Here is a 25015-nt window from a genome sequence, read left to right on the forward strand (position 1 = left end):
ACAAAAACTCTCCTTAAAAGAGACATGTGCACCCGCATGTTCATTGCAGCACTGTCCACAATAGCCAAGACATGGAAACAACCCAAATGTCCATCGACAGATGATTGGATTCAGAAGAGGTGGTATATATACACAATGGAATACTACTCAGCCATAAAAAGGATGACATAATGCCATTTGCAGCAACATGGATGGAACTAGAGAATCTCATGCTGAGTGAAATGAGCCAGAAAGACAAAGACAAATACCATATGATATCACTTATAACTGGAATCTAATATCCAGCACAAATGAACATCTCCTCAGAAAAGAAAATCATGGACTTGGAGAAGAGACTTGTGGTTGCCTGATGGGAGGGGGAGGGAGTGGGAGGGATCGGGAGCTTGGGCTTATCAGACACAACTTAGAATAGATTTACAAGGAGAAAAAAAAAAGAAATATTCACACTATAATTCATCACACTGACCAGTTAGTTTTTAGAAAAATATAAACCTATTTCAAATCCTCAAATTTACTGGCTCACCCTAGCTCATGGTGTCCTCCTAATATTTCTTTAACCTCCAGCAAATCTATAATAATGAGCTCTACTTGTTCCTAATGTCTTTGAGCCTTACTCTTTTCCTTATTCTTGACAGTACCAAATTTTAACATTTCCAAAGCTTTAGATTTGCAGGTTATTCTCTATTTAGTTTCTCATTTTATTGTCAATTTATTTCTACTTTATTTTGGTTGACTTGGTTCTCAGTGCATTAAAATCCAGACTTCATTCCCAGTGTATTCATTAAGGACTATAGGTCTTCTTATTTCTAGTTTGCTGTATTACCCACGTTTTGATGCCTAGTACTTCTGCAACCCCCTGGTTCTAGGAGTTAAAATTTTTTCCATTATTCTCTCCAATATTGTTGTTACTTAAAAAATAATGGTTTCTTCAAATGTGTGTAGTTTAATGACTTTTTGTTGTAATGTACTATGATTAATGTGTCAGTAGGATCCTGATCCTTCATTATTGCCTAGACAAAGACAAACTTATAGATGCACTTTTAAAAAGCACCTAAACTTTTGGGTCCATATTTTATAAACACATATACACTACATGTGTCTCTCTAAATATATATATGTAAATATATAAAAATATGTATATATTTAAGTTAGTAGGTCATCCTTTTAGGTATAAGTTTAAAGTCTTCTAGTCTCTATTGTTTTAATCTGCTGATCTGAGTTTCCTGAGAATGGTCAGCAAATATCACCTCCTAAAATTTCAGCTTCTGAAATAGCATGGACCTGTGTCCTCTTAAGAGCTATTCAAGCTGATGAAGATATAGAAACATACCTGTTTAAGGCTCATCCAGTTTAACAAGGCAATAAAGCATTATAAGGTTAAGAGAAGAGCAAAGTAGAGAACCAGAGAGATGATCCCAGCAACCAGGCCGCATTCTCCTGAGGTATCTGCTTATTCCAGGAAACACAGTTGAGGGTTAGAAGGCTCGGAAAAGACTGATAGCCTCTTCTCAAAGAGGGAGGACAGAAATTAAAGACCAGGTCCTGCCAAGGAAAGGGTACATGAGCTAAATCTTCAGCCTATGACTCTAAACAGAGTAGATTTAGAACACTATGCATTGAGAGCCATAAAGCTATGGGCATGTTCCAGCTGATGGTGGGTATGCACCTTGGTACAACTAAGGTACAGCTAAATCTGATTAGCAGCATCTAATGACATAGAACATTCTACTTCCAGGTATATCCTCAACAGAAATAAATACACAAGTGCACAAAAGATATGTACAAAAGTAGTCCTGACAGTGCTAGAAAGTAATAGCAAAACTACAGACATCCTGAACGTTTGACAATAGGATGCATTAAGTTAAAAACAATGGGGTACCATACACAGCAAGAGAACAAAAAAACTACAGTCACGGCCAACAAAGATAAACCTCAGTGCTGAGCCAAAGAAAAACAGACACAAGACTACAAGTGTATGGCTCTTGAACTTTACCTAAAGAACAGGCAACATTAAACCATGCTAATAAGAAGGCAGGGAAGTAGTTTCATTTGTAGGATAATGAGTACAATAGGACAAAGTGAGCATCCAATGAGATTAAAAGATTGTGACCCATTAAATTAGAATCCATGAGTCCATGTTTACCTAAGTAAGAATGAAGAGCTCTCCTTATAATAAAATACCAACTAATGTATATAGAAGGAATGTTGAAAGCATTGATATCACTATTTGATGAGCATATTAACAATGGTTTCAGGCAAGAATACTCAATGGATGTTAAAATTAGTAGTGAAACTTCAATGAGAAACAGGATATTTGCATAATTTTAAAGCATCTTCCCATAATAAATTTAATCAATTACAAAGGGATAAAACAGTAACTTTACAATGGTGAAAACTACCAGACCTCGACTTAATCTAATCATCAAAGTAAATTGACCAGTTAAATCAACATCACGGACTTCCTGTTATGATAGATTTAGTAAACCATGGAATACTTCTGTAATATTCTGCAAGGATGCATGACCTGGGGGTTCTCTTATGGTGCAGCAGGTTGAATTCAGTGTTGTCCCTGAAGTGGCTTGGGTCACTGCTGTGGTATAGGTTCGATCCCTAGCCTGGGAACTTTCATATGCTGCGGGGTGCAGTCCCCCCTCCCCTCACCCTCTCCCAAAAAGAAGTTGGTTCAGTAATTCAAATGCAACATAGTGACAGCTTGATCTAAGACATCCAATGGGAGAAAGGCAAAATCTCAAGAGAAATACCAGACAAAAGAAAGAACACTTACTGGAAGAGAATAGATCATAGACTTTGCAGGTTACAGCTGGAGAAAGAAATGATAAATGTGTGACTACCAAAATTCATATTACTTTATATTTGTATGGTGTCTTTCAGTTTGATACTTAAGAGTCCCCAAGCCTGAAAGAATGAACATAACATGGTGATATTAAGTAGTAGATAAAACCCCAAAGTCTGTATTCAGCTACATTATAGGGATAAATTTATATTTTTTTGGCTGGTTTAGGAAACCAATGGCAACATCCAAATTCTAATAAACAGAAAAATGCAGCTCGTTCACCAAGGGTGGTGCACACATCAAATAGACACTTACCATCTGTGGTTTTGGTGAAGCATGTTTTTCTAAGGTGCTTATAAAAGATTCAACTGTATTATCTGCTTCAAGCCTAGAAAATAAGTCATCTGTATTTCAAAAGTAGTGAAGAGTGAAACATGTAATATTTTATACAGCCCATGAAACATAAAACAAGATAGTGTCAAGATAAGCATTCAGTTGAAAGTTTTTATTTTTTAATTTAATTTTATTTTGTGTGCTTTTTAGAGCCACACCTGTAGCGTATAGAGGTTCCCAGGCTAGGGAGTCAAATCGTAGCTGCAGCTGCTGGCCTACACCATGGCCATGACAACTCAGGGTCCGAGCCATGTCTTCGACCTATGCCATACCTTGTGGCAATGCCAGATCCTTAACCTACTAAGTGAGACCAGGGATGGAACCTTTGTCCTCATGATTACTAGCCAGGTTCAATACCTCTGAGCCACAACAGGAACTCCTCAGTTGAAAGTTTTTTAACACCAAGATCAATTTTTGGAAACAAGACTAGAAACTATTTATTACTATCCCCTGTCCATTCACATCGAGTTGCTACCCTCATGTCTTCAAGATATAGCCCAATAACCACAAATTCACAGATCACAATAGCCTGTTTTAATACATGCAGGCTGGAGCAGACTACTTTTTTGCTTACATACTTGCAGAGTTTGGATAACGTGGTAGATTCCTACAGTTTAAGAAGTTTTTCCCCGGGAGTTCCTGCTGTTGTACAGTGGGTTAACGATCCTGCTTGTCTTTGTGGAGGCACTGGTTTGATCCCTAGCCTAGCGCAGTGGGTTAAGGATGCAGTGTTGCTGCAGCTGTGGCATAGGCCACAGCCGAGGCTCAGATTCGATCCCTGACCTGGGAACTTCCATATGCCCTGGGTGCATCCCAAAAAATTTTTTTCCACTTTCAAATTGCCAGCAACCCATTTTAAAATCATAAATAACTTCTGCTCTACTTACAATTTTGCATTTCTGAGAGTTATGCCCATCTTCGGTGTGACTTGCTGTAGATTCTGGTGTAAGGTAAGGGCTGATCCATAATCTCCCTTAGTATAGATTATTAGCCAATGATCCAGTGAAATCGCTCTAAGTAAGGGTACATCCCTTGTAATTTTTGACCAATCTGCGTTATGGTTGTCAAACTGAAAGATAATTCCAAGACATGGTATAAAAAATTTTTTTCTTTCCTTTTTTTTTTTTTAGGGCTGTACCCACAGCGTATGGAGGTTCCCAGGCTAGGGATCGAATTGGAGCTGCAGCTGCTGGCCTACAGCACAGCTACAGCAACATGGGATCTGAGCCACATCCGCCACCTACACCATAGCTCACAGTAAAACTGGATCCTTAACCCATTGAATGAGGCTAGGGATTGAACCCACATCCTCATGAATACTAGTTGGATTTGTCACTGCTGGACCACAATGAGAACTCCTAAAATTTCATTTTTAAAAAAACAAAGAGTTCTCTTGTGGTGCAGCAGGTTAAGGATCTGGCATTGTTACTGCTGTGGCGCAGGTTTGTTCCCTGGCCTGGGAACCTCCACATGCTGCAGGCGTGACCAAAGAAAAATTAAGAAATGAACAAACCACTTGGCTTTCTACTGTCATTATGATGCTTATTCAAAATGCTAAAGGATAAGAACAGGTAACATAAAGAGTTCCTATCGTGGTGCAGTGGAAACGAATCCGACTAGGAACTATGAGGTTGCGGGTTCGATCCCTGACCTCGCTCAGTAGATTAAGGATCTGATATTTGCCATGAGCTGTGGTGTATGTCACAGATGTGGCTCAGATATGGTGTTGCTGTGGCTGTGGTGTAGGCCAGAGGCTATAGCTCCAATTAGACCCCTAGCCTGGGAACCTCCATATGCCGTAGGTGCGGCCCTAAAAAAAGCAAAAAGACACACACACACACAAAAAAAACACAGTTAACATAAGACTGCATGTGACAGATATTCAAAGTGCATGGATCTATGAAATCATAAACAATGGAGATGATAAGAGTATGGGTAGAATTAAACATTGAATTAAAAAAGCAGTCCAGGGAAATCTGTGTACATTGTAGCCTTTGGCATCTGGTCTAACATGTTAGTTTTCCTTATGATATAGGATAGTAACACTGAAATTCTACCATGGATTGTTTGGGGTTATTTCAATTTCAGGTACTAGACTCTTAAGGATATATTTGGAAGGTCATTTTGCCATGAGACAGGGTACACAATACTAATAAAGGTATAATGTAGAGTTTACTATATTCCAAGCACATTACATGCATTCTTATTGAACATTAGCTTGTCTTCTCACAGAGAAAGGACAAGTAGTCTGAAAAGATCATAGTTATTGACATGTTTGAGTTAGTTCCTCTTTGGGTTATTACTAACTTGACCAAACTCTGACATGACAAGTTGAATGCTATCTTACCATTCGTCTTCCTTGGTGAATTCTCACTTCTCGCAAAGTTCTTCCAGAGAGGGCCAAGAACTTGGTCTTAAGTTCCAAATTCCAGTCTTGAAGCTCTTTTTGCACAGTCTTATTTCTGAAAGAAAAAAAAAATACTTCCACATGATCAAACATAAGAAAATAACTTAAGGCAATTACCCATTTGTGGAACACAAGTAAATATTCCTCTCATCTAAAGTTCCTTATTGCTGGTCATTTGTGTTGAGGTGCTACAGATAAACTTCCCTAAAACTCTGAAACAATCTTGTCTTTGTTCCTTAACTTTATCCGGGCACTTGGAATCTATTTCATTCTCACCGCCTCTAGGCCTCCTCTACCATTACAATGACAGGAAAAAATAGAGTTGCACCTCCCCCCCAAAAAAATTAGCATTTTCTTCCAAGTTGTTACCTTTTTTTTTTTTTTTTTGTCTTTTTGCTATTTCTTGGGCCGCTCCCATGGCATATGGAGGTTCCCAGGCTAGGAGTCGAATGGGAGCTGCAGCCACCGGCCTACACCAGAGCCACAGCAACGTGGGATCCGAGCCGCATCTGCAACCTACAGACCTACACCACAGCTCACGGCAACGCCAGATCGTTAACCCACTGAGCAAGGGCAGGGATCGAACCCACAACCTCATGGTTCCTAGTCGGATTCGTTAACCACTGCGCCACGACGGGAACTCCCAAGTTGTTACTTTTTAATTAAAGAATATGGGATGCCAAGTGATCTGATCAGGTCTACACACACACACACACACACACACACACGCGCGCGCGCGCGCACACACACACCTGAAAATAGCACTTACCTTCTTAAATCATCTATGAGTTGTAGCAACTTATACTGCCTTTCTTTTGGATTCATCCTCATGTGGTTGGACAAATCTCTCATCATTCCATAGTCTTTACGCATATCATCCGTTAAGCCTTTAAAAAAATAATCCATGAGTTCCCATTGTGGCTCAGTGGGTTAACAACCAAACTAGTTTACTACATGAGGGTGTGGGTTCAATCCCCGGCCTTGCTCAGTGGGTTAAGGATCCAGCATTGCTGTGAGCTGTGGTGAGGGTTGCAGATACAGCTCAGATCTCACTTCACTGTGGCTGTGGTATAGGCTGGCCACTACAGATTCAATTTGACCCCTAGCCTGTGAACTTCCGTATACCACAGGTGTGGCCCTAAAAAGAAAATTAAAAATTAAAAAAAAATCCAGAAGATAATAGCAAAACAAGCAAGAATAGATTTCTATTAGAGAAGACTTATCTATTGTACCTGGAAGAAGAAAATCACAACACAGCTCTGGGGATGTGTGAAGTCCTGTGAAAAGCTTGTAAAGTAATACCAGTGACTTTAAAGAAGGGCTGTCTTCTATGAAGATGGCATAAATCCTCAGTACCTGTGAGGTGGCATAGCTCAGGAACCAGCATTATAGGTTGATGGAGTGTGTCCTGTAGGCTCTTCTTCCATTTGCCCTTGGTGATCAAAAGTGGCTGATTGAAGGTAGTGACCACCGTACCATACCGCTGTTTAATAGAAGAACAAACAGTGGCCTGACTATTAGCAAAATCTTAGTAACATCACATAAGTAGGTACAAAAGTGCATTTTTTGGATCACAAATGGAGGCCCAGGGGTGTAGGCATATTGTTTCCCCGAGCTTAAGAAGGCACTAAGAATACTCTTAATATTCTCTTAATTTGATGTTCCAGGGATCACTTATAAACATAGATGGCCAAGGAGAGTAGATTGTCCACAAAACATTATAATGGAATCATTGTGCTACCCTTTTTGTTATAAATGTAGATAGGTGCAAGACTTGGAGTATGTATTTCTCACAGTAATGCCTTGAAAGTTTCTAAAACATATGGAGAAGTTTCAAGAGGATTCCCATACTAATGGGGGACAAAAAAACCTGGCCACTTTTTAGGCAATTCTAGATCTACTCCCAACATTCTTCCTACTTTATTTCCCCTAAATTCTTAGTCCCTGCTTCCAGTAGGAAAAGGCATTGTCTAAGATGCCATGTACAGAAGTTCCTATCCCTAAGACAGCAAATTCTTTAACAAGGTTCCTTTACTCCCCAACACAAAGTGGAAAATCTTCATAGATCTTCCAAAGCTGTTTATTAGTAAGATCCTCATCAATAACAAGTTAACCACAAGAATTCTGGTATCATGTGTCATTTAAGCACCTGAGAACTTGAGAAGGAGTTCCCATCTTGGCACAGAGACTTCAAATCCAGGTTTCATGGCTCTTTTCTTCTGGAGGTGGGCTACTACTTTTTTTTTTTCCTGTGGGTACTTCTTTATTAGGAAAGAAAGTAACTGTATTCAGACTAGAGACTGCAGAAGGGAACTAACTTGATCCTGCGATTCTAGAACAAACTGCATGATAAGGGATTCTTAAGTTTTCACAGAGTGGCGGGGCAGTGGGGGGAAGGAGAGAAAATCATTTAAACAGTGTTTCCCAAATTTGGCTACTTTCACAAATATATGCTTGGGAAAAGGGATTACAAGTTTTCTACAGTAACATTTAAATCTAAACCAAATTAATACACTTGTTCAGGATGCCCCCGACAACCATCTTACATAGCAGAGGGTTATCACGTGACCGAAGCACCTGCTCTTGTACCTCTGACCCCTGTAGCACCAACTAAACACCAGCTATGCTTCACTTTTCATGTGACATCTCTCACATTGGCTGCTCACACCCTTCACACCATTGTTCAACATTTCCTGTGAGACCTGTGACTTGTCAAGGTTCAGGACACTGGGACAGAGCAGTGATTCTCAAAGTAGGGTGGTGTGGTGTGTGGATAGTGGCCAGGGAGACACATGAAGTGTTAAAAGGCACATTCCAACTACCTATTGACTTTTAATGCTATAGAATTTTGCATTATAAACTCAACAAAATAGCTTTGGGGCAGTAGCAGAAACCCAAGTGGAGACTCACCCAAGGGGGCCTTGGATAAACTTGGCTGAGAAACACTGGTGTAGAGGCAGAGAAGTAGCAGCACACAGAGAACACTTAAGAACATGTGCTAGGAGCTCCTGCTGTGGCTCGCAGAAACAAATCTGACTAGTATCCATGAGGATGCTGGTTTGATCCCTAACCTCACTCAGTGGGTTAAGGATCCAGCCTTGCTGTGGTTGTGGTGCAGGCATGGCTGCAGTTCCAATTCTATCCCTAGCCTGGGAATTTCCATATGCCACAGGTACAGCCCTTTAAAAAAAAAAAAAAAAGCCAAATGTGTGTAAGGAACATCTTTGAGGTCAATGAGTGAATCCCAAGCCATAACTTGTCATGTCTTTTGGACCCAAAGGGCCAATCCACAAGAAACCCAAGAGCATCCATCAAACTTCTCAGAATTGTTTGGGGCAAGTTGATCCACTGTTAATATGGAGTCAGAAGAAAAATCTGGTTTTGCCCCCCCCAAAACCCACCCTACCCCAGTTATTTGGGTTAACATGTTTCAGAATTTTAAGTAAACAGTTGCTACAACTGGGCAAAAGTAGCCCCAGGTCCATCTACCAAGCGCTGTCATTGTCTGCAGTGCCATCCAGCTATCAAGGGGGCTATCAGCTTGGGGTCTGCTCTGTAATTATTTCAGAGCTCCAGCTTACTTCAGGCAAGTGAACAGCTCCCCCTTCTCATGCATGGTTACTAGCTCGGTGCATCCACCTATACTCTCTTTACTGATAAAGAACCGAGGTACCGTTTTGGCTCCTCTGAGGTGTTGCAGATAATCTTGAATCTCATTGGTATCACTGGTGGTGGTGATATCAACAAATTCCAGAAGCCCTTCTTTGAAGGGCAATTGGCTGAGGAGCTCCTGTGTCTTTCTGCAATAGGGGCAGGTGGGTTTGATGAACACCACAACCTTCCCAGGCTGCATTTTGCTGTTCACAAATGCTTGAGCCATGCTGACAGGCGGCTGCCTCCTGGGAGGAAATCTCAATTGCAGGTACCGCTTGGGGGTAAAACCTAGACTACTACTTTTAATTCTCATGCTATTGTTGCAGATTTTTTTTCCCTTAAAGCTCTCCATAATTATTTGAAAGGCAGCTAGGATTCACCCCTGTTCTCCTGTCCTAGAGCCTTCCTAAGGAGGGAGCTTGTGCAGGTATATACATGCATGTGGAATCAGCATCATTTTAAGTTTTATCCATGACTCCTACCACCCAGTTTTATCAAAGCCTTTGGACATGCTCTTCCTCCTGTAGAGAACTCTCATCTGCCAAAGCTAGAAAACCAGCCTTACCAATTACCCAGAGTTTATTTTTTGTGAGCACTCAAAGATAGAGAGACCCATGAATTACGAGATCTGGCAACATAACAGACATCATTTCAGATGGTAGTTGGTCATTTTTTTCTTCTTTTTGAACCAAATTCTATAGGGCTGAAACTTATATATAAGTAAGTTCTAATATCTGAAGTCTTGCCATATTTTCTGTCTAACAAAATCCATCTATATGTTTAAAACTACCATAACCACTTCAAAGACTGATAGATAGGGCCATATTGGAGCGAGGGCCATATTGGAGCAATTCAAATACATGGCTAATAGATACATGGATAAAGCCATAATACCCCAAAAGAAGAATATGTACAAATACATATGTATATGTATCTAAATAAAAGAAACATTTAATTATGTAATATGAAAAAATTATTTTAAGACATATATATGTCTTACATATATATAAATTTTTTTAATGACCATAGCTGTAGTATATGGAAGTTCCCAGGCTAAGGGTCCAATTAGAGATGCAAATGAGGCCTAAGCCACAACCACAGCAACACCAGATCGAAGCCACACTTGCAACTTATGACACAGCTTGTGGTAACACCAGATCCTTAACCCACTGAGGCCAGGGATTGAACCCGTGTCTTCAGAGAGAAAACACTGGGTCCTTAACCCACCAAGTCACAATGGGAACTCTATAAGACTTAAATATATTTAAAGAAATAAAATCTCATACCTCCCTGTAGTAGTCTACAAAGGAGATTTCACTGCCATCCGATTTTATAAATTTAGACCTGGGAGACATCTTCCAAGCGATATCATCTACCCTGTAGGTCTTGTTGTTATACCTGTGGAATAATTGCAATATATGGTATTGTTCCTGACTTTCTTATTGCACTGAACTATGTAAGAAGTTAGTTTTATTTCTTTATTTAGCTTTTTAGGGCTGCACCCTCAGCATACGGAAGTTCCCAGGCTAGGGGTTGAATCAGAGCTGTAGCTACTGGCCTACACCACAGCCATGGCAACGCAGGATCTGAGCCATGGCTAGGGGTCTAACTGGAGCTACAGCTGCCAGCCTATGCCATTAGCCACAGCCACGGCAGATCCAAGCTGCGTCTGGGACCTACGCCACAGCCCGAAGCAATGCCAGATCCTTAACCCATTGAGCAGGGCCAGGGATCGAACCCAAAACCTCATGGTTCCTAGTCGGATTCACTTCCACTGCACCACAACTGAACTCCAAGTCCAAATTATTTCTTTTGGCATTATTTGTGGTTTTGGTGTCTCACCTAATAAGATTTTTTCCTACCTCAAAGTCAAGAAGATTTATTCTTCTAAGAACCTTATATTTTTACTTCTTACATTTAGGTTTATTTTAAATTAGTTAAATTTGAGTTAATTTTGTGTATCCTATGAGGAAGGGGCAAGGGAATATCTAGCTATACCAGCAATATTTGTTCGAGACTCTTCTTTCCGATTGAATTGTCTTGATAACCTTATTGCAGCCAGCTAACTCTAAGTGTGAAGGTTAATTTATGGATTCCCTATTCTGCTTCACTGATTAATATGTCTGTCCTTCTGCCAGCATAATGCAATCTTAATTATTGTGGCTTTATAATGTTTGAAATTAGGAGGCAAGATTTCCAAATTTGCTCTTCTTAATATTGGATTTAAGGTTACTTAACCAAAATATTCTCATCAATTTAAAACTCCTGGTGTATAAGGCGATTAAAAATAAAAACTTCAAGTGGAAAATTGCTAGTAGATTATAGTAAGCACCAATTAAAAAAAAATAGACAGGGAATTCCCATCATGGCTCAGCAGAAGCAAATCTGACTCACATCCATGAGGACACAGGTTCAATCCCTGGCCTGGCTCAGTGAGTTAAGGATCCAGCATTGCTGTGAGCTGTGGTATAGGCCAGCAGCTACAGCCCCGATTCAACCCCTAGCCTGGGAACCTCCATATGCTATGGGTGCGGCCCTAAAATGACCCCCCCCCCAAAAAAAAAGCTAGACACACAGAGAAAGAAAAAAATTAGAAGAGGCATACTTTTATGTGCAAGTGAGGATTCAGAGCCAATGACTCAATTAGCATTAGGACCTGCAGGAACAACAAAGTTTACAATTGACAGATATTCCTCTCACATTCTATGTAAAAGATGAGAAAAAGTATCTAATGATTCTTGCTATCTTTTTTTCATGCTATTTCTACTTCTGAATATCAACATGTAATATTATTTTTTTAAAAAAACCCTAAGAACATCTCTAATGGAAAAAAGTCAAAGTGATTGGGTAGGTTTTTAAAAAGCAGACTTACTTTGTAAGAACAGATGACCCAACTAATTTTTTAAAAATTTTCTCTTTAACATCTTTTCCCTCAGCTTTTTCATGAATGCGTGATATTAAATCATAAGCAGTTTCCATTCGGAGCACTTTGTGGATCACATCAGCGCAGAGGGTAAGACCAGTTTCATATGGAAGAACAGAAGTAACATAGCCACACCAGATTTCCAACCTATAAATTAAGTTAGATGTGTGTGTGTCAAGATCCCAGCTCTGGGCATAAAGCCAAGTGTTACATGACCTAACCTATCTAAAACTGACATGTAAGAGTCAGTTTTAATTCTTATTTTTAATAATCACTGGTCTTTTGAAGGACCTTCAAAAAGATATACAAGATATGCTAGTTATGAGTAATATATCACCTTTGTTAAAACATTTTTATTATCACCTACAGGCTTAAACTATTATATGAGAATATATATGATATATATGTATGTAAATTATATACACATATACCAATAAGTAACACATACAGAAATAGACACAATTGTTAAGACAGAAAATATTTTCAGAGAGATTACCCAAATTTGGGATGATTATTTTGATTTCCTAAGGTGTATACAATAACAGATCATCTTAAAGTTTATTTTATTTTTTTTTGGCCATTTCTTGGGCCGCACCCTTGGCATATGGAGGTTCCCAGGCTAGGGGTCTAATCGGAGCTGTTGCCACCGGCCTACACCACAGCCATAGCAATGCGGGATCCGAGCCATATCTGCAACCTACACCACAGCTCATGGCAACATTGGATCCTTAACCCATTGAGCAAGGCCAGGGATCGAAACCACAACCTCATGGCAACGTTGGATCCTTAACCCACTGAGCAAGGCCAGGGATCGAACCTGAAACTTCATGGTTCCTAGTCGGATTCATTAACCACTGAGCCACGATGGGAACTCCAAAGTTTATGCTTATTATGCTAGGATTTTTAGAGTCAATTTTAAAGTTTTAAGTTTACATTTTAAGTTGTAACTTCGAATTACAACTTATTTGTTCATAGCCACTGCATAGTATTTAAAAGATCATCACTTGTAAACCATACATCACTTCGAATGGGCAACTTTCTCATAAGTGTCTATGATTATTTCTACAGAAAAGTGAAAGTTTCCACTTCATACATACCTATGCTGGTTGAACACAGTCTTCATATATTTATTGTAATAGTTGCGACCAACTTGATTCAAACCAATCTTCTCCAATATTCTAGAATTGGAAGCATACATTTTGTTGAAAGTGCAGTGAATATTAGTAAGCATTTGTAACACACATAAGGATGCATTAGAACGAAAAAAATCTGTCAGTAATATTGTTTATACTAACAATTAACACAAAATGCCTGATTCAAGTTATATTACTGACGTTCATTTAACCTCAAGTTTTGTCTCTTTCATAATATAAAACAGTATAACATGGAGGGAGTTCCCATCGTGGCGCAGTGGTTAACAAATCCGACTAGGAACCATGAGGTTGCGGGTTCGGTCCCTGCCCTTGCTCAGTGGGTTAACGATCCGGCATTGCCATGAGCTGTGGTGTACGTCGCAGACATGGCTCAGATCCTGCGTTGCTGTGGCTCTGGTGTAGGCTGGTGGCAACAGCTCCGATTTGACCCCTAGTCTGGGAACCTCCATATGCCGTGGGAGCGGCCCAAGAAAAGGCAAAAAGACAAAAAAAAAAAAAAAAAAAAAAAAAAAAACAGTATAACATGGAAAGGCCATCAGTAATGTCCTTTATTCCTAGAGATGAAACAGAGTATCTTTTGTAGGCTCTATGTGTTCCAGTTTTTAATTTTGGCTTTTTTTTTTTTCCAATCACACTAAGACTAGAACAGAAAACAGGTATATTTGCTCTAGGAAGAAATAAACATGGTACCAGACATGGGAAGTAGGGGTGGGCAGGGAGTGAAATATCGAGGAAAGCCATAGAATTTGCACATGTCTAGGTGAGGCTCAAGTGTCATTTCATCTCAAAGATCCTTCATCCTTTCAGTACATAAGAATTGTTAAGAACATAAAATCTGAGAAGCATATGGCTATATTCAGCATCATTAACACAGTAAAATGAAACAGAATCTCAAGAAAACATTACTAACGTACTTTCTAAAGAGAATGTTGTAATAGCGTAGGCAATCTGGGGAAGTGGTCTGGAGTTCCCTGGAGAGCTCGAAAGTTATCTTCACAGGCTTGTCATTCACCTTGCTGACTGCCTCCTTTTTCTGAGATTAAAAACAAAGTTCTTGGAGTTCCTGTCGTGGCTCGGTGGTTAACGAACTCGACTAGTAATCCATGAGGACACAGATTCGATCACTGGCCTTGCTTAGTGGGTTAAAGATCTGACATTGCCGTGAGCTGTAGTGTAGGTCAAAGATTGGGGTCAGATGCTGAGTTGCTATGGCTGTGGTGCAGGCCAGCAGCTGTAGATCCAATTAGACCCCTAGCCTGGGAACCTCCATATGCCGCATGTGTGGCCCTAAAAAGACAAAAAAAAACAAAAAACAAAAAAAAAAAACAGAAAGTTCTTTAAAAAAAAGTTCATCCAAGGAAACTAAGCTCCTTTGTGTCACAAATCAATAGGTCACTTAGTGTCCAGCACAGCACAGTGGAAGGAGCAGTATTTCCCACCAAAAAAAAAAAAAAAAAAAAAAAGTGCATGCAGGTAGAAAACATGATTTACAAGATAAAAAGAGTCAATTTAATATATAAATTAAAACTTTTTTTTTTTTTTGTCTTTTTGCTATTTCTTTGGGCCGCTCCCTCGGCATATGGAGGTTCCCAGGCTAGGGGTCCAATCGGAGCTGTAGCCACCGGCCTACGCCAGAGCCACAGCAACGTGGGATCCAAGCGAGCCGCGTCTGCAACCTACACCACAGCTCACGGCAACGCCAGATCGTTAACCCACTGAGCAAGGGCAGGGACCGAACCCTCAACCTCATGGTTCCTAGTCGGATTCGTTAACCACTGCTCCACGACGGGAACTCCCAAAACATTTTTTACTTAAACTCCTATGAATTATTTGGTAGAAGCTTACAGAAGAAAATAGTTAAGTCCTTCTCTCAATGATTTTTTTTCCTGATAAAGTTTGAGGGAACAAGAAATTAATAAATAGGAGTTCCCGTCGTGGCGCAGTGGTTAACGAATCCGACTAGGAACCATGAGGTTGCGGGTTCGGTCCCTACCCTTGCTCAGTGGGTTAAGGATCCGGCGTTGCCGTGAGCTGCGGTGTAGGTTGCAGACGCGGCTCGGATCCCGCGTTGCTGTGGCTCTGGCGTAGGCCGGTGGCTACAGCTCCGATTCGACCCCTGGCCTGGGGAACCTCCATATGCCGCGGGAGCGGCCCAAGAAATAGCAGCAACAACAACAACAACAACAACAAAAAAAGACCAAAAAAAAAAAAAAAGAAATTAATAAATAAATTACTCAAAACTTATCAGCATTTGAAACATATTGTACTATTAAAAAGGTAAAAGAGGAATTGCTGTTTTTGGCTCAGCCGAAACGAATCCGACTAGTATCCATGAGGATGCAGGTTCTATCCCTGGCCTCACTCAGTGGGTTGGGGTCTGGTGTTGCTCTGACATGTGTGTAGATTGCAAATGAGGCTTGGATCCCACATTGCTGTGGCTGTGGCATAGACTAGCAGCTGTAGCTCTGATTCGACCCCTAGCCTGAGAACTTCCATATGCCGTGGTATGCCCCTAAAAAGCAAATAAATATTTAAAAAGGTCATAAGATGTATTTTTTTTTACTTTTTTTTTTTCTTTCATCTCTTTAGGGCCACACTCACAGCATATGAAAGTTCCCAGGCTAGGGGATTGGAGCTGTAGCCGCCGACCTACTCCAGAGCCACAGGCATGTGGGATCTGAGCCCCGTCTTTGACCTAAACCACAGCTCACAGCAACACCAGATCCTTAACCCACTGAGCAAGGCCAGGGATCAAACCCTTATCTTCATGGATGCTTGTTGGGTTCATCAACTGCTGAGCCACAACAGGAACCTCTTTTTTTACCTTTACATTAAATTCAATTTAAGCACTGAAATGAGACACTAGAGTATCAGTGATAATCAAACATGGCATGTGATTTTGTTATAAGTCATATGGGTAAGGGGCATGCAGGATGTCTCCACAGTCTGTTTCACAGGAACAGTGTGAGTTTGGCTATAACAGATTGAAAATGGGAGAGTGAAAATGGGAGAGAAAGAACAATGTCAGCAAAACGTAGAGTAATAGTACTTAACCATTTCCCCCAGCGGGTGAGGTAATAATAAATAATTTCCATCATATATGTGACACTTTCCCAACAACTTTTCAAGTTCAGAGAGTAAAGCTTCACGTTTTCTTCCATCTTCTATGCCTGGTGTATAGATGACGTTGTACTTGTATAAATTCCTCTGGGAACAAGACCTCAGCTGGACATGGTTCGAAAACAGCTCTACTGGCCTACCTTGTATGCCTGAAAAATGGAGCCACTTGTTAATAATGAAACAGAGTAGCTGATCAGATCCCAAACAATTTGGACACCACAATATTGAGCACCAAAAGTAGATCAAACAAGGAGATTGACAGCCAACAACATAAGCAGTTATATACACATGGCATCCAGAATCCCTAACATCAATTAAGCTGAATCCTATGCAAGCCCACATTTGGGAATTTCAAGGATTGAGGTATTTAACAATAATTAAAATATCAAAGGAAACCTCTGCAGCACAAGGCTTCAAAAAGCAGGGGTTGTGGGGGCACTGTACATAATATTTCGTTTTGGTTGTTTTTGTGTATAGTTTGAGTTTATTAAAATCTCAGCACCAAAGAACTGGGTCATTCTATCTTAGTGATTATAAAACGAAGAGTGGAAAATGAAGAGTATATCCAAGACTCTAAACCTTCATTTCTGCACAAGTGAATGTTACTACAAAAATATGAGAAGCTAAGAGAGTACCTCCACTTACTATGGTGGTATAAAGCATCAGATAACTCAAGTACAAACTTATTAAAAACCGTGACCTGAACAACTCCGTAAAACTATATTGTTGGAAGTTCTCATTGTGGCGCCGTGGAAACAAATCCAATTAGTATCCATGAGGATGTGATCCCTGGCCTCACTCAGTGGGTCAGAGATCCAGCGTTGCCATGAACTATGGTGTCGGTTGCAGATGAGGCTCGGATCCTGCATTGCTATGACTGTGGTATAGGCTGGCAGCTGCAACTCTGATTCGACCCCTAGGCCTGGGAACTTCCATATGCCACAGGTTCAGCCTTAAACAAACAAAAAACAAAACCTGTTAATGGCCAGCATACCTTTCGTTGACTCTCTAACATGGCCCAATTTCTGCCGAGTATTCACCACAAAGTCTCGAAAATTTCTACCAACATCTGTCCTCTCTCTCAGCCAGGATTCCTGCAATCTGGATTCCTGCAATCTAGATGCCAGCTGAAGTTCCTCTACATATAAACAAGCATGAAAATCATTAATTTACACAAGTCCCCAGTCTACATCAGTGGTTACCTTAGCACCTCATTTCTCCCTGCTCTCATATTTGCCTTGTTTCATCTGGTTTTTGGTTCAGAGTACAAGATTTTTCAACTGGAATGTTGTTCAACATTAAAAAAGGAAATCCTGGAGTTCCTGCTTGGGAGCACTGGGATACAGGTTCAATCCCAGGCCCAGCGCAGTGGGTTAAGGATCCTGCATTGCTGCAGCTGCAGTTTGGGTCTTGACTGCAGCTCAGATTTAACCCCTGGCCCAGGAACTCCATATGCCTGGTGGTGGCAAAAAAAAAAAAAAAAAAAAGAAAGAAAGAAAAAGAAATCCTGCAATATGCAACAACATGAGTGAACCTCGAAGAAAACATTGTTGTGTCCATACATGGGTTGGAAAAGAATTTCCAGACTTCCTGCTGATCTGGGAGAGGCGTGTCTTGTTTTTATAGCCCAAGGACAAAGGAGAGAGAGAAGTCTTATGATACCCCTGATGACCTGCTGATTGGCTGGGGAAAGAGGGGCCTTATGTATGATCCACTTGGTGGTTCATTGGGTGCATATAATGCCCCTATAGGGGCGGAGTGAAAATAGGCCAAATACCTTCCTTAGTAGGGGCAGGAAGGAACAGGCAGGGTTGCTCAAGGTGGGGGGAGGGGGACCTAGGAAGTTTTTAACAATTACTGCTGGGGCAATAATTATTATTGCTGGGACAATAAGGGTCTTGTAATTCTTGTCCCAGCCAGGGGCTTTTTCAGTTTTGTCTTAGAGAGAGTTTGAGGTCCCATAGACATTATGCTAAGTGAAATAAGCCAGTCACAAAAGGACAAACACTGCATAATTCCGCTTATACAACAGTCAAACCCAGGATTGGAGAGTAGAATGGTGCTTTTTGGGGAATGGGGGAGGGGAAATAGGGAGTTGGTAATCAACAGATACAAAATTTCAGTTATGCAAGATAAGTTCGTTCTAGAGATCTACCGTACAACATAATGCCTATAGTTAATACTATGTTGTAAAAATAAATAAGGGTGTAGAACATTCTGTTCTTATCACAATAAAAATTTTAAAAGTGTTTCTAAAAGGTGGCTGGAGAATCAGATCTAAGGTTTCATTGCATTAACCAAATCCAAATGACAACATCTGAGCCTGTGGGCTCACCTGTATAATAACCTTTCACCTGGGAGGATAATACAATTTAGGTAAATGTTTGAGGAACTGCTCAATCTCTCCGTTTAACGATTCAGGAACCCAGGAAACTCTTGTTCCAGAAACTCCTGGTTAACTTAGAGTGTCACACCAATGCATTGTCTAAATTTGAAAAGCAATTACAGAGTTCCCATTTTGGCTCAGTGGGTTAAGACTCCAACTAGCATCCATGATGTTGCAGGTTCCAAACCTGACCTCATTCAGTGCGTTAAGAATCCGACGCTGATGCAAGCTGCAGTATAAATTGCAGATATGGCTCAGATCTGGCATTGCTGTGGCTGTGGCGCAGGCTGACAGCTGCAGCTCGGATTAGACCCCTAGCCTGTGAACTTCCATGTGGCACAGGTGCAGCCCTAAAAAAGATTAAAAAAGAAAAGGAAAAGAAAAGCAATTACATTCAATTGGCTAATGAATAATGACCTCCATTTCTTCTTCCATAAGCCTTAAAACTATAAGTGGAATAAAGGATTGATAGCCAGATAATTCACTGTAGGAGACAGTTGTGAGCTGTACGTTCTTCCCATCCTACCAAACCTCACAGAATACTGAGGCTGTCTAGAATTTTATCTCTGTCATGTACACTCCCGTACTAAGCATCCTCTGCCCCTTACCATATCTTTCTTCTTCCCACCTTTTACCTGAAGGCTGAGACATTCCTTCTGCTCCTATTGGTGGGCCAGCCTCAACCACTTGGCGTGGGCCAGCTCCAGCCACTTGGCTAACCCTTGACAGCAACTGGAGTCTAGGCTGGATTTGACCAGGTTTTCGAGCCTGCATTTTTTGGAGATAAAAAATAAAGAGAAATGTTATCTGTTTGTTTAATCATCATCCAAAAATTGTCATATAGCCTGCCATGTGCCATGATGCATGTACTGGGGTGTGAAACAAAGGAACTTCCCTTGAAAAGCTAACATTCCAGTGGCAGAAAATAGATTGATGACTAACTTATATAGCATGAATATGATCACTGCTAGGGAAGTGAAAAAAAGTAGACCAAAAGCCAAGTATGGAAAATTGGGAGTTATTGGGTAGGTGAGGTATGATGGGACTTGTTGCATTAATTTGTGGGGGACAAAGCAAGGTTTCATTAAGAAGCTGACGTTGAAACAAAGACTCAGGGGCAGTGAGTTAACAAGGTTACACAAGCCTCAGGTGGAGGAAAGAGCAAAGCTCCTAAGGAAGAAATGCTCAAGGAAGAGCAAGATGAAGAAGGGAGGGAGAAGCAGGAGGACTTGGAGAGGTAGTGGGAGGGAGGCCATCTTAAGGTGTTTGCCTCTAACTCTGAGAAAACGGGAGCCCTTATGGGGTGATGGTTGAATATAAATCCAACTTATCCAATTCTGTGTTGGGAACAGACTAAGGATGAGATCAGAGCAAAAGCAAGACGACCAGTTAGGAGGCCACTTGTGAGGTTCAGCCAGGGATGCTGGTGGTTTAGCCCAGTGGGTAGTATTAGAGGGGGTGAGAAATGATCAGAGACTTTTTTTAATTCAAGGACAACGATATTTCCTGGTTTATGCGAAGGGTTTGGAGGCAAGAGAGGATGAATCCAAAGACTTGAGCTAAACAACTGAAAGAAAGGCATTTCATCAAATGAAGTAATTAGGAGTTGTCTGGGAGGGCAAATCAGAAACACACAACATCCATGGGGATGGATGATCATTAATGCAAGAGAGGGGTCTGCCTGGAGATACAGACAGGAACCTGTGCACATAGCAGATTGCACTTAAAAACCACGATACTGAGAGTTTCCTGGTGGTTAAGGATCCCACATTGTCTCTGCTGTGGCAGGGGTTGGATCCTGGCCCAGGACCTTCCACATGCCATAGATGTGGCAAAAACAAAAACAACCCAAGGCATTCTCACTGTGGTACAGCATGATGTGCAGCTTTCTATAGCACAAGGACACAGGTTCAATCCCCGGCCCAGCACAGTGGGTTAAAGGATCCGGTGTTGCCACAGGGCTCAGATGTTATACCTGGCCCGGGAAATCCATATGCCACAGAGCAACCAAAAGAAAACAAACAAACAAAACCCCACCATACTGATAAGATGACCAAAGGTGTAAGTACATGTACCAAAGAGAAGAGGCCCAAGGACTACAAAGGACTAGTTCCTAGGCATACTGATAGGGCAGAAGGAGAATCAAGCCAAGGGAAGCTAGAGTGGTGGCCAGTGAAGTTGGTGGAAAACCAATGGTGTGCAGTGACCTGACCACCACATGGAGGGAATGTGATCAAGGAGAAAAGAGGCTCAACTGTTCCAAGTACCAGTGATGGTCCTCCCAAGACCAAGGAGGACGAGGACCGACCTGAGGGTTTGACAAAGTGGAGGATACTGGGGAAGCCCAATGAGAGCTGGTTCAGTGGAGCGATGGGGAAGGCACCATACTGGAGTAAAGGGACAAAGGGGAAACAAGGACAGGAGTTCACAGTAGAAACAAGACTTCTTTGATGAGAAGCAAAGAGAAAGGAAGTAACTGTGAGGAAAGCAGGATCCAAGAGAAGATTCTTACTGGATGGGCATCAACTCGGTTGGTTGTAGGGAGATGGGCATGATCTAGGACTCAGGAGACAGGAGAATTGCAGGGGAGATGCTGGGAGCTGGGGAACTGGTTGAGGGGCCCAGGAGGTATTTCCCTTTAGTTAGGAGCAGAGCCAGTGCCCTAGGGTCTCAGGTGAGGGGCCAAGGCCAGGATGTGGAGATTTAGTAAGACAATGTTGAAGTTCTGCTTTGATGCTCTATTTGCTCAGTGACATAGGAGTTGATGTTAAAGGATGGACGAGAGTTAGGATAGAAGAGGAGCAGGAGGAGGGGTTGAGGCTTGAGCAAGAGGAGGAAAGAGAACCAACAGTCCTGAGGAGAAGGAATGAGACCTGATGGGGGTCATGTGACTGCTGGGCCAGCACCAGGACCTAACCCAGTTTGTAAAAGCAAGACCCTCAGCATGCAAAGTGGATGCAGGTGAAGGAAAGACAGAAGTGATAGACACACAGCAGGGATAGCAAGTTTTAAACAAGACTGGAAATTCTACCCAACTCAGTTTGTACAAGCCTTGAATGAAATTGCCCATTTTTGTTTGTTTGTTTTCTTGGCTGCACCTATGGCATGTGAAAGTTCCTGGGCCAGGGATCAAACCCATGCCACAGTAGTGGCAACACCAGATCCTCAACCCACTGAGCCACACTAGAACTCCAAAATTGCCCATTTTGAAGTCACTCCCCAAAGAGGAGTCACCGGCTAAGGCCTAGGGATGTAAATACCTTTCTATCCCCTCGGGGTTGAAAGAAAATCTGCTTTGCTTCTGTGAAGACACACACGAAAGAGAGGCAGTGGAGGGGATATCCAGGGAGACAAAGCCTACATACACTGTTCTTACAAGACATACTAGTTCTCTTTTAGCAGGATAGAACTCTAAACCTGAACCATACTGGCTCAGCAACCAATTCTCTCTTTTCTGAATAAGCAGCATGTTTTTCATAAAGAGAACATTAGGAAGCTCACTGCTGCGCTGCGTCTCACTATATCAGCGAAGTTCGGTGGTGGGGCGGGTCCTGGTACTTCAGGCGCTTGGAGCCCAGTAGGTGCTTGGGTTACTTCAGATGCTCTGGCTACTTCAGATGGCTGGGGCTCTGCAGGTTCGGGAGCTGATCGACTGCGTGCTCTGCCTCGGGCTCGACTCCTGGCCCTGCCGGTCATGGCTGTCCTGATGACCCTGAAGGGGAGAGGCTCTTAAAGAACATGGTTATGTTAGGCATCTCTTCATGGTTGCTTGGGAATTTTTTGTTTTTAACTATGACTTCAAATAATCATCAGGCTACTAACTACACATGTTTTCTGATTACATCAACAAGAGGAACTACCCCTAGATTGTCAGAAGTGTCCTGTAGTAAAAGGCAAAGGACCTGGGAAGATATTCGTGGGAATTCAAGAAAATTACTGACTATGATTCTCTTCCCCGCACAGATTCACAAGACCCTATGGTAAGAGTGCTTGGGGGTGCAATCAGGTGTGTAACTGGGTTCTTCTCACTTGCTAGGCATCCTCCCCCACAGTGAAGAGCTCAGGTGTCCCCTAGGCTTTCTCTCTCTCTCTCTCTCTCTCTCTCTCTCTCACACACACACACACACACACACACACACTCATACACCACTGAAATACCACCATAGCCACCTAACTCTGGTCTTTGTCCTCCAGCCTCAACCCATACAGTTTACTTACCTTCCTTCCTCCTCTGGAACTAAGAAGATCTGTGCCCTCAGGTCCCTCACGTCCAGCCCTACCACATTTGAGCACTCATTTCCTCAGGGTTGGAAGTACAGTACTCCTTTCCAAAAGGGTTAGTCCTTCCTGGGACACAGCCCTGTGCCCCAAAACAGTCACCAAGCCGGGGCAGGATTGGAGGGAAGACTAGTCTGACTGCTTCGCAGGATGCACCAACCCCTGAACAGGGCAGGGGCTGAGTTCCTGCCAGGCAAGGTCCCTGCCCACCCCAATTTCAATTTCAATTTCAACGCTGCTGGCCCTGCCTCTTCCGGCACCACCTCCATCCTGGCCCCAAAGCAGCCAACCCTGATCTGCACCTGGCAGAATTAAGAATTAAGAGATGTTCTGAGTGAATGTCAGTGGGATGGGAGTGGAGGCGGCTCTGCCTGCCCTTGGCCCCACCTGATCCTGCCCATCAACTATCTGCAGATTAAACTGCCAGTTGACTTTGCCAAATGATGTGCACTTGGAAATCTAGAAACTTCTGTCCTTAGCACTTAATACTTGAGCTAAATCTGCTATAAATTTTAGCTGCTGTGACTGCCTTTGGATTCAAACCTGGGCTCATCCATAATCATCTCTTTGGCACAGATCCCTACAAGTAGATTTGTAGTGATTTGTAAACTAAGTATTGGAGGTTGTTTTTGTAAATGATGTTTGCTGTTATTGGTCTTTTTGTTAATTGCTTCCAGGTTTCTGTCATTCTTTGCCTTTGCCACTTAAATTTTTTAAATCACTAATTTTTCTTTTAGTATTTTTATAGTTGCATTGTTTTGCATTTAAACCCCTGAGGTGCATACTGAATACCCGTTTTAATTATGAGAAAGATAATTATCTGACCTTTTTTCTTGAATAATCCTTACCTTATCCACTGCTTTGAAACCCCCACCCCCTTTTTTCTGGCCATACCTATGGCATGTGGAAGGTCCCAGGACAGGAATGGAACCTGTGCCACAGCAGGACCCCAGCCCCTGCAGTGACAACACCAGATCTTTAACCCATTACACCACAAGGGAAATCCTGAAATTCCATTTTTATCCTATGGTAACCTGTGTGTTTGCCCAGCTCTAAACCTGAACTCTATTCTGCTCTGTCCTGATGCTCCAGTAACACAATGTTTTGTTGGCTATATCTTCAAATGATCCTAAAGACTGAAAAAGCCTAAATGTGCTAAGTGCTCAAAAATTCCTCGCTGTTCCTTTAAATGTATTCTTTAATACACAAAGAATTCAATTCTTTATGTATAGACATAAGGAATTCAATTCTTTATGTATAGAATAGATACATAAAATATCTATGTATCTATTCTGTACATAGATAGATGTATAGAAGGATTCTAACATATCAGTCTAGAATCACTGCACTGAGTTCTAGTTGTCCTGTTAATTTGAAGATGCACTGAATTTAGACATTGACTTAGTTCCCTCAGTTTCACTGAAATTTCCCTGGAAAATCCTTGTGGGTGTTCAGATTACTTTCATAGCATCCGGCCCTGGGTACCTTCTGGGTAGTAGGCATGCCTATTGTGCATTCTGGTTTGCTTAAGATTCTGGTTTGTCTGGTGGAGGGTGACCAGGAGAGGATACAGAGAGAAGAGATGACGTGAAAGGGAAAAAAAACTCTGGAATGTTGGATTGGATGAGACCCTTCTGGACAGTATTTGTGGACTCAGTGTTCTGCCTCAAGTCCAATCTAATATTCAGGTGTAAAAGGTTCTTGGAAAATATTTCCTAAACCTGCATTACTCACCACCACCTCTTCATGGTACGGGGGCAGAATACTAAGTCAGCGTAGGAGCATGGGCTTCGTTGCATTCTTTGGTGTGGCTATTGATTAACATTTGTGGTTTAAGGGCTCCAGAGAGTAATATTCCCCATAGGCCTTGTTTACTATAGGAAGTGTACCTACTTCCACATGCACC

The 25015-nt window shown here is 41.7% G+C and overlaps 1 protein-coding gene and 1 pseudogene across 4 annotated transcripts in view; both read right to left on the bottom strand.

Moving 5' to 3' along the window:
* PIWIL3 (piwi like RNA-mediated gene silencing 3) overlaps window positions 1-23349 on the bottom strand; it is a 34041-nt gene extending 10692 nt beyond the window's left edge. The window contains exons 1-14 of one of the 4 annotated variants that reach the window (XM_021073160.2): window positions 23050-23328; window positions 22333-22543; window positions 19467-19599; window positions 17440-17583; window positions 16380-16594; window positions 14240-14358; window positions 13269-13349; window positions 12121-12318; window positions 10535-10646; window positions 6951-7077; window positions 6364-6481; window positions 5535-5649; window positions 4075-4256; window positions 3110-3182 (exon numbers count right to left, since the gene is read on the bottom strand). In XM_021073160.2, coding sequence (XP_020928819.1) covers window positions 3110-3182; window positions 4075-4256; window positions 5535-5649; window positions 6364-6481; window positions 6951-7077; window positions 10535-10646; window positions 12121-12318; window positions 13269-13349; window positions 14240-14358; window positions 16380-16594; window positions 17440-17583; window positions 19467-19599; window positions 22333-22527 — 1812 coding nt within the window. In that variant the 5' untranslated portion in view covers window positions 22528-22543; window positions 23050-23328. Of the gene's footprint in view, window positions 1-3109; window positions 3183-4074; window positions 4257-5534; window positions 5650-6363; window positions 6482-6950; window positions 7078-10534; window positions 10647-12120; window positions 12319-13268; window positions 13350-14239; window positions 14359-16379; window positions 16595-17439; window positions 17584-19466; window positions 19600-22332; window positions 22560-23049 lie in introns of all 4 variants that reach the window. The other 3 variants (XM_021073159.2, XM_021073162.2, XM_084994624.1) reach the window with 3 other exon arrangements.
* LOC146396618 (glutaredoxin-1 pseudogene) lies at window positions 9154-9474 on the bottom strand (annotated as a pseudogene).
* Window positions 23350-25015: the final 1666 nt, after the last annotated feature.

Source organism: Sus scrofa, chromosome 14 (genome assembly GCF_054392235.1).
Source record: "Sus scrofa isolate SSC_HxYL_T2T_F1_AM1 chromosome 14, Sscrofa_HxYL_maternal_Yorkshire_Landrace_v2.0, whole genome shotgun sequence".
In the NCBI taxonomy this organism is placed as follows: domain Eukaryota; kingdom Metazoa; phylum Chordata; class Mammalia; order Artiodactyla; family Suidae; genus Sus; species Sus scrofa.